The sequence below is a fragment of the Stegostoma tigrinum genome, chromosome 49 (genome assembly GCF_030684315.1).
Source record: "Stegostoma tigrinum isolate sSteTig4 chromosome 49, sSteTig4.hap1, whole genome shotgun sequence".
Lineage (NCBI taxonomy): Eukaryota > Metazoa > Chordata > Chondrichthyes > Orectolobiformes > Stegostomatidae > Stegostoma > Stegostoma tigrinum.
In genome coordinates this window covers 2,723,828-2,733,362 of record NC_081402.1, presented here as the reverse complement: position 1 = coordinate 2,733,362, position 9,535 = coordinate 2,723,828, and the positions used below count along the sequence as shown (strand labels likewise).

At 47.5% G+C, this 9,535-nt stretch overlaps 1 protein-coding gene across 5 annotated transcripts; it reads right to left on the bottom strand.

Annotated features, from left to right (window-relative positions):
* Positions 1-745: 745 nt before the first annotated feature.
* On the bottom strand, positions 746-9,192 carry cenpk (centromere protein K). 5 transcript variants are annotated; one of them, XM_059643181.1, is made up of 8 exons: positions 8,472-8,966; positions 8,175-8,247; positions 7,247-7,293; positions 6,333-6,415; positions 5,668-5,763; positions 5,115-5,247; positions 2,541-2,603; positions 891-1,098 (listed from the first exon to the last, which is right to left on the bottom strand). In XM_059643181.1, the coding sequence occupies exons 4-8, from the start codon at positions 6,386-6,388 to the stop codon at positions 997-999; spliced, it is 450 nt and encodes a 149-aa protein (XP_059499164.1). In that variant the 5' UTR covers positions 6,389-6,415; positions 7,247-7,293; positions 8,175-8,247; positions 8,472-8,966; the 3' UTR covers positions 891-996. The 5 variants fall into 5 exon arrangements, with proteins under 5 accessions (XP_059499165.1, XP_059499164.1, XP_059499163.1 ...); XM_059643180.1 differs by having other exon boundaries at positions 979-1,527; positions 6,333-6,409; positions 8,472-8,951; XM_059643178.1 differs by having other exon boundaries at positions 979-1,527; positions 8,472-8,948.
* Between the last annotated feature and the right edge of the window lie 343 nt (positions 9,193-9,535).

Sequence of the window (9,535 nt, the reverse complement as noted above, 5' to 3'; positions counted from 1 at the left end):
TTTCAGAGAACTGCACATTCATCAGGTGAAATTCCTCAAAGTTCAAGAGAAAAACAGAGAGTCTGACTCAGAGTGCGGGAGGGGTCACAGCCAGAGCAGAGGGGGAAAAACCATTCCTGTTGTTGGAAGGATTGAGCGTCAAAAGGGGACACAGATTGATGGGAATTAGCCAAAGGGCAGACACAGGAAGAAACACTTTCATGCAACGAGCTGGGTCAAGCTCTGGAATGCATTAGAGTGACCACAATCAACAGTTTTGAATTGGTTCAAGCTGAAGAATAAATATTAGTGTGGAAAAAGCACCTATTCCCCCACATGACTGACATGCTAATCCCTATCTGCATCACTCGCTCCGTCCACCCTGATGCACAGTGGCAGCAGTGTGTACACTCTACAAGATATAGTGCAAGTATAGAGGCACCTCCAGCAGCAACTTCCAAATACACCTGCGAGAAGGGCAGCAGCCACAGGTGGAGGAAAACCACCCCCTTCAGGTTCCTCTGAGCCTTCACACGACACACACCACCGCTACTCAGAACAACATCAGCCATTCCTTCACCATCACCCAGAAGGAGCTCTTTTCTGTTTCTGTCCCTGTGCTAAGCCTGGAAGCGTTCGATGAGGACAGTGTTTAATCTGTAAATTCCTCAGATTCAGTGACACCTCCCAACTCAGCCGACACAAAAGTCTGCCGGCCTTTCAGAAATCAAAAAGTGGAAAGCAGGAGGCAAAGTCATGTTACAAAAACTTTAATGAACAATACATCAGGAGGAATTTTGCAAGGTCACGGTAGAGTCGTCAGTATGTGGCACACCGGTGTGGGTTGGGGGTGGGGGGGTGGTGCTGTGAATCGGTGTCGCTGGCTGCACGGCCGCATCTCAGAACATTCCGCAGCACAGGACAGCAGGGTCTGGGAGCAAGGATCGTCCGGCAACAAGTCTTCTACTGTGCGACAGTGCAGAGCTGTCTCCATTGGTGAAGGGTTTCGCTCTTGCCTCACTCATAAGCAATGGGAAACGGATCCTGGGAGGTGAGGGGCGATTTGTCCATCCTGTAACAATATGGTCCACATGTCGCCTGCAGACGTAGATGGAAGAACTACCGGACAAAGCAGCTCACGTTAGGGACTCCCAGGGGGCAGAGGGGGTAACAGATGGCATACACACTCAAACTGTCCAGAATTGGCGGAGATAGACAAGGTGAGGGGAAATGGGCTCCCACCCATTGTGTCCAGGCAGGCATAGCCAGACAGGAGGAGAGGAGCAGGGCTGGGAGATGGCAAGATCAGTCCAGCGCTGATGGCTGTCGGGAGAGGGTGAGGGGACTCAAGATTTGGCCGGAAGCATGCTCCCAGGCCCCCGCCTCCAGCTACTGGTCGAACTCCTCCAGGCGGATTCGGTGGGGGTCGTCAGGGTGACGTAGGACCACCCCGTAACGCAGCAGGGCTTCGATGAAGGGTGGCCAGAAAGTATCATCCAGCTCCAGGTAGGGATCGTGAGGACTCTTCATGGCCTTGCTGATGAGGCACTGAGAGAGAGAAAGAGGCAGACACACAAAGACACGTGCGGATGGGGGTCAGGCTGCACTCAGACGTTGATCAAATCCAAACCATACAACAAGGACCTGACAGAGTGGGCAGCATTCAAAGATGGACCGGCTGAAGGTCTTCTTGTTGACAAAGTAACGCCTCCTCCAATGTTTAAAACGCCAATGTGCTGCTGACTGGCTTCCCAGCCTCCAGCAAAGTAACACAAAACTAACCCCTGCCCCAAAATTTGATACCCTAATGCTCACAGAGTCCCTTTCACTCATTCATCCGTCACTAACTCCACTGCACGGAACAAACTGGAAGGGCCCACCCCCCCACAACACCTCCCTGTCGCCATCACGCCCCATCCGGCCCCCTATAGCCGCTCCCTATCTCCGTCATCTTCCCCAGCCCCCTACACTCCTCCATCCTCGTCTCTGCTCACCTCCTTCTATTCTGAGAAGTCTGTGCTTGTCCAATTCTGGTCACTTTCACATTCCACGATTTTATCATTCTACCAGTCCAGTCGTGCCTTGAGCTACACTGGGCCCTAATATCTGGAATTCCATCTGTAAAACCCTCCCAGGTGTCTCTCCCTCGCTATCTCATGCATTGAGATACTGCTTAAAATTCAACCTCCTTGAGCAGACGACAGTTAGATTTTGTTTGATTAATGCTCCTGCAGAAAGAAATATCTACTCACTGTACTGTGCAATAGTTGCATGTTAGCTCTAAGGCTGGTCTCTGTACCTAATACGTAGGTGCTTTGCATACCAAATCTAGACCCAACGACCCCCAATGCGGTACTGAGGGTGTAATGCACTGACAGAGGCATTTAAACCAGAGTTATCCCCAGTCTTGATCACAGTCTGGGAGGGTCAGTCTCGACTCACATTGGAAGCACAGGAGGTGGTTACCAGCCCCAGGCCAAACCTCCAATCCCACAGTAGCCTGCAGAAAACTGCAAAACTCCCCCAATGTCCCCACCCACCCCATTGGCCACAATACCCACCTCAAGGATCTCATGAAGCGTGATGAAGTTGGTTGAGCCTTTATCTCTCTCAGCGGCCAATCTCTGGAAAGCAAGAAGTCATACAAGGGTTAATGATGGTCCTTAAGCCGGAACCTGCTTCCCTCACTACCCCAGCACCTCATAAAGCAACCGGCTTTTGGCTTATCGCATCTGGACTGGCCCTTTAAGTCAGCAGTTCACCTAGTGTCACTTCACTGTAATAGGAACTCAAAGCTGACAGTTGAAGAATACATCGAGGCTGAAATGTTTTGATGGAGACTAGGTCATGCAAGGATTGCAGATATGTTTTTGGAATGTGAAATATGCAAAATAGAAAGCTTCTCCCAGGAATGACAAAATTCAGAATGCGCTGAGGGATGTGGGTGTCTTACTCCATGAATATCAGGAAAGTAGCATCTGTGCATAGCAGGTAATACAAAAGGCAAGTGGAATTTGTGAATTTATTGCTAAAGGAAAACAGTATGAAAATAGGAGCGTAGATGTAGAGCTGGATGAACACAGCAGGCAAAGCAGCATCAGAGCAGCAAGAAAGCTGACATTTCAGGTCTGGACCTTTCTTAATAGGGACGTATTACTACAACCGCATAAGAAACTGGTGGGTCCAATGGGTTTTGCATACAGTTTCGGTCCTTTTACTTGAGGGGGAATGTATTGGAATTGGAAGCATCTCACAGCAGGCTAACTACATTGATTTCAGAGATGAGGGGCTCGTTTTGTAAAAAGAAATTGCATAATTTAAGCCTATACTCTCTGGAGAAAGATGAAAGTAGATTTAAAATCGGGATAATTAAAATGCTAAAGGTGATTTCAACGTAGTTATAAACTCGGTATTTCTCCTTGTCAGGCAACGTAGAACAAGAAATCAGAGTTTTATCATAAAGGGTAGCAGATTTAAAACAGAGATGAAGAAAAATTACTTCTTTCAAAAGGGTCATGAATCTGTGGAATCCCCCCAGTGGATGCCAGGACATCGAGGAGGAGGTAGACAGCTCTTTAATTAGTTCTGAAGAACTGTCACTGGACCTGAAACGTTAACTCTACTTTCTCTCCATACATGCAGCTGGACCTGCTGAGTTTTTGCAGTAATTGCTGATTTGTTATTATTCTTTAGATGAGGTCAAAGGGTCATGAAGAGCAGGCAAGAAAGTAGGGTTGACACCAAGATGAAATCAACCAGGATTGTACAGTTCCAGTCCCTAGGGGCCTCAACAATGTGGGCAGTGAAGAAACTGGGAATGCTGTCCTTGGAAGAGAACAACAGGACAGGCATTTAAGTGAGGTGTTCAAAATTCAGGGACGGGCCTGGAACACAGCGGAAAGGGAGAAACCATTCCTGTTAGTGGACAAGGATTGGGAGTCAGAGAGGACAAGGATTGAAGGGCAACATGAGGAGAAAGGCTTTCATGCTGCGAGTAGTTAGGGTGTGGAACACGCTGCCTGAAAGCATGGAGTGAGGCGAAGCTTCTGATGCTTTCAAGATGTAATTGTGTAGTTATTCAGAAAAGAACAACCCACCGGGCTAACTTACAGGGAGAAGGCATGGAAATGCAACTAAGTTAATTACAGATTTGGATGGCCATAGCCGATGGGCCAAATGGCCTCTCCCCTGCATTTCTATAACAACAATTTTCTGAGAAACCCATTATCTATCAAATGGTCAAGGTGTGCACTGACCAGGGCACAGCAAACACTCAACACAGAGGCAAACGCCGTCTAACACTGTGAGGTGTATGTTGAGCAGATTGCATCAGTACTGGGGGAGGTGTAGTGCAATAACCCTCAGGCATTCTCCGAGACTGACTAACCAAACACTGAAATTAAAACTGAAGGTGCAGGAAAACCGGGCAGAAAGTGCCCGATGTAGCTCTCTGCACATGCAGATGGAGTTTCTGCCCTGCAGACACTCAAGATCACAGTGCTGAAGATACAAAAGCTTAAACACACGTACCAACAGATTCAAAGATAGCTTCTTCCCTGCTGCTATTAGACTCCTGAACTGACCTCTCAAATTTTAAATTTAACGTTAACCTCACTGTCTGTGCACCTTCTCGACAGTTAAAACTTTGTATTCCTCACTCTGTTCTATTACACTAACGCAACTTGTACGGTACAATCTGCCTGTACTGCACGCAAAACAAAACATTTCACCATACCTAGGTGCATGAGACAATAAATCAAACCAAAAAATTTTAAAAAAAAATCAAAAGAGGGAATAATCTTTGAGGCCACAAGAATTTGAAGGGACTTCGACAGGGGAAAGGCCGAGAGATCATGCCGACTGGTTGGGAAATCTAAAACACAGGGGAGGGCACAATCTCAGGATGACTCAGCTGGGGAGAAATGTTTTCACTCAGAGGATGATGATTCTTTGGCATTCTCCACCCTGGAGGACATGGAAGCTCTATCCGCAATTTTTGGACATCAAAGAAATCGAGAGCATAAGCAGATTTGAAGCCCAATATAAGTCACCATCAAACTGAATGCAAAAGCAGGGTCAATGAGACAAATAGCAGTCTCCTGCTCCCACTCTCGGGTCCAGCACCCAATGCTTACCACCGTCTTTGACTGAGTGTCTGTCTCACTGGGGGGAGGGTAATGCACATCCAAGAATTTTCCGAGAGCAGACAGGAGCTCATCCTTCCGATTAATCACCTTCTCCAAGCGGCTTTTCAACTTCTGGAGCTCGCTAAGGTACAGGAAGGGAGAGCAGAGGAAATCAACTAAGGCATTAGGCAGTCTGCACCCAAATGAGGAGCTGAACAACTGATAAAAACAGTGCTGCCTCACGGATAAACACTGGCCTAACAACATCAAGATAATTCACCCAGCTCCCCACTCTTCCACCACAAACGACGCTGGGACGCACTTGAGCACAAACAGTGGCCTGAGGTTTATCAACAACACAGCGTGGCATTCTCTTGGCATTGACTCTCCAACAGCACAGCACTTCCACAGCACTGACCCTCCAACAGTGCCCTCTCCTCCATGCTGATAGTGTGGTGGTGGAACTATACATGAAAAGGGGCAGAATGGTTGGGGGTGGTGTGGAAGACAGTATAACGCACTCAATATCCAGCATATCCCGTCTCAAGGGTCTGTCCCTCACCTGTTCTTGGTGATAACACGGAAGTCCGGCTGATGGTCAAATCGCTCCTGCACGGTCTTTTCCAACTCCAGCTGTTCATCAAGCCACTTCTGCTCCCTGCAAAAAAAAAGTGTCCCGGGAGAAAAGAGGATCTTGAAAAGTATGAGTTTGAGGCCGCTTAGCCTTCTCTTTGAGGCTGTTACACAGGAACAGGAGGAGGCCCATTCAGCCAGCTGCTCATTTAACAAGATCATGGTTGATTCCTCTGCAGGTCCATTGGATGCCTCTATTCTAATTTGCCATCTGTTCCATTTATGAACATGGACCTTACTGTTTTTACACTCCATCCAGCTCGTTTGAGAGACAGTGTGGGGAACCGTCACGGACTGCTGCTCAGTTCTCGCAGTAATGTACTATCCCTCCTCCGTGGGCTGAAGACGCTGGGAAGCTGTTGTCAGCAGTTTACCCCTTCTATCTCCTTGCCCAGAGAGTACTCGAGAAGCACCCTCTAGTCATAAATCTCTCTGGGATTTGTCACCTACTAGCGTATATTTACAGTGCGTTTAGCTCTGGGGCCATCACAGCCCGAGACTCAATGGCCTGCAGCAACTCAGTCGGGACACCCACAAACTGAACCAAGCTGGTGAGAGGGCAGGGAATAAAGAGCAGAATTATCTCTGACATACCTCTCCAACTCCTCCTGTAAGGATTTCTTCTTTGCTCTAACGCAAGACAGGATCATCTCCAGTTGTTTGACTGTATTCTGTAACTGACAGAGCAGACAGGTAGGTTATGAAAAGACGCAGTAACCAAGATAACAAAAAGTGTGTAGCTGGATGAACACAACAGGCCAAGCAGCATCTCAGGAGCACAAAAGCTGATGTTTCGGGCCTCGACCCTTCATCAGACAGGGGTCATCTGATGAAGGGTCTAGGCCCGAAACGTCAGCTTTTGTGCTCCTGAGATGCTGCTTGGCCTGCTGTGTTCATCCAGCTCCACACTTTGTTATCTTGGATTCTCCAGCATCTGCAGTTCCCATTATCTCTGATACAACAGTAACCAACAGCTCGCCCTATTATCGTATGCCGGCTAGACAGAGGGTAAAGTCCAAATGGGCTAGACAGAGACTGAAGCTTCCTTAAAATACAGGTAAAGTTTGCTGTACCCTTTTGACCTGAAATTATAGCTCCCTTCACAGTGTCCCCATCAAACATTCCCAGGACAGATAGAGGATGAAGTAGGTACACAGTAAAGCTCCCTCATTTCTTTTAAACTGGAAATAAAACTACACTGTCCCCATAAACACTTCCAGGGCAGGTACAGCACAGGGTTAGGTACAGGGTAAAGTTGCCTCTACTCATTTAAAAATTAACATAAACGTCCCTCAATACAGTCCCCAACAAACATTCCCAGAGCAGTAACAGCACAGTGTTAGATACAAAGTAAAGCTTTCCCTACTCTTCCAAACTGAAAGTAAATGTCCTTTAATACTGTTTCCATCAAACACTCCCAGGACAGCTACAGTACAGGGTAAGCTACAGAGCAAAACTCTTTCAACACACTGAAAATATGTAATTCATGGTAAAGAAAATGATCTCACCTCTTGCTTCCCCAAACAAGTCAACACCTCATGGTTGGCCAATAGAGCTACAGAACAGAAACATTAAAAAACAAAATGAAACATAAAATCTGACAAGATTGGGCCTCTTCTTGCTCCTTTCAGCCCCGTCCTTCAACATGGCCCACCATTCAAAATGATCACGATTGATGTGTGAGCTAACTTTGTACACATACTGCCTTTGCTCCATAATTGCTCAGTGCTTTTGGTTAACATAAATCTCTCAACCGCTTGGATTTAAGACTAACAGACCAGGCTTAAAGTGCCACTTGCAGGAGAGTTCCAAACTGTACCATCCACCTCACAACCCTAAGTTGAAACATTGTGTGTCTACTGCAGTATGGTCTGTGATGGAATTACAAAGGGGACTTCAAAGAGGTAGATGTGGAGAACACATTTCCAGTCACCTGGCAAGTATAAATAAGGGGCCATGAAGACAAGACTCTCACTGTAGCATGTTTAAAAGTGAGACCCCGCAATTCCACTACAGGCTGCAGGAATGATGGTAGAAAGAGAGGAAAAACTTTCAATCTTTTAACCACTTGCCCAAACATTGTGTGTCAAGTGTTTCCAAATGGCGCTTCTGAAAGGTTCTGGCTGTCGATTTTAGGCTGTTTCCCACACCTTCCAAGCTCCAGATTCCCAACCTATGTTTAATCTTCCCTTATCATTTCACCCCTTGAAATCTGGTACAGCATTGGGAAATCTATGCTGTGCTCTCTCCAAGGTTTGTAACTCCTTCAGTAGGTTTAGGTGTCCACAGCTGCTCCACTAATTCCTAGTGGATTGTCTAAGCAGGGGATTGATGACAAAAAGTTCCAAAAGTCTCCCTTCCCTCCTTCCCAGCAGTGCACACCATTTGCTTTAAATTTGCTCATCTGTTCTGGCTCCTGCTTCATGGTCTACTCACGTTTTGGGGTTCTGTTCTTTTGGACACTTAGCTCTGCCTGGAGACCTCTTTCCCGAGCAAACAGCACAGCCAGCTGGCGAGACAGGGAATGATAATTATCAGGAGGAGACAGTCAGCAGGTGCCCCTTGCAAATACACCAGAGGTGATGGTGTCTCAAAGGCTGAGGTGATGTTCTCACCAACACTGCAGCCCTCCCTCAGTACTGACCCTCTCCGGCAGCGCCGCGCAGCCCTGGCACTGACCCTCCGGCAGCGACCCTCCAGCAGAGCTTGAGTATTTGAGAAACAGATTCTTACCGGATTTTCTGAATCCTGGACCACCTCTCTAGTATCGGCGAAGGCAAGTTTGTTCTGGAACTGAACACCGAGAAAGAATGATAGCGAATGACAAAATGAGCATAGGAAGAAGATCGGGAGACAGACCGTCACACGTGAACAAGGCAGTTGCAGAAATTGCACGTCAACTGAACACTAAAAATATTCCAGGGGACAATATTCCCTTAACACTCTGACCGACAGAACCCCTCCACAAATCTAAGTTCCCAGTATAGACTGTGATGGAATTACAAAGGAGACTTCAATGAGGTAGATGTGGAAAACACATTTCCAGTTGCTTGGCAACTATAAACAGGGGGGTTCTGTCACTGCAGGATGTTTAAAAATGAGACATACAATTCCATTACAGAATGCAAGAGTGATGTTGAGAGAGGAAAATTTTCAATCTTTCACTGGATGCGTACATCTCCAGCGTTCACTGCCCATCACTAACTGCTGCCCCGTAGGTGGCACTGCCTTTTCAAACTGCTGCAATCCCGTGTGATGTGGGGACACCTGCAGTGCCTGTTAGGGAGGGAGTTCCAGGAACTTGATCCAGCAACAGCAAAGGATTGGCCAATACTGTTCCAAGTCAGGATGGGTGGTGGATGGTGACGTGCGTTTGTTCAGAGTGGAACTTGAGGGAGCTCATGTGCCCCCTGTGTCTGCTGCCCTTGTTCTTGCAGGGAGTAGTGGCAGGTTTGGAAGATGCTGTCAGAGGAGCCCTGGCAACTCACTGACGTGTGTCTCGAAACGATACGCACTGCTGCCGCCACATGCCAGTGATGGAGGGAGTGTTGTAGGTGGGAGTGAACACATCAAAAGAGGTATTGCTGGATGGTGTCACGCTTTGAGTTTGTAGGAGCAGAACCCGTCCAGGCAAGTGGGGAGTATTCCATCACACTCACGTCTTGTGCCCTGTCAATCGTGGGACAGGCCTTGGTGGAATTCAGGTGAGTTAGTCACTGAAGAAGTCAGAAGGTGGAAAAAAAGCTGCAGGCGGGCAGCAATGGTTTACGAACTACAGTAGACCATTCAGCCCCTGT

Coding starts and splice junctions, on each gene's coding strand:
- cenpk (XM_059643180.1), bottom strand. CDS start 6,388: ATGATCCTGTCTTGCGTTAGAGCAAAGAAGAAATCCTTACAGGAGGAG. Junction 2,604..5,114: donor ACACTCAGTCAAAGACGGTG/GTAAGCATTGGG, acceptor CTTGCTTTCCAG/AGATTGGCCGCTGAGAGAGA. Junction 1,528..2,540: donor CGCTTCATGAGATCCTTGAG/GTGGGTATTGTG, acceptor TCTCTCTCTCAG/TGCCTCATCAGCAAGGCCAT.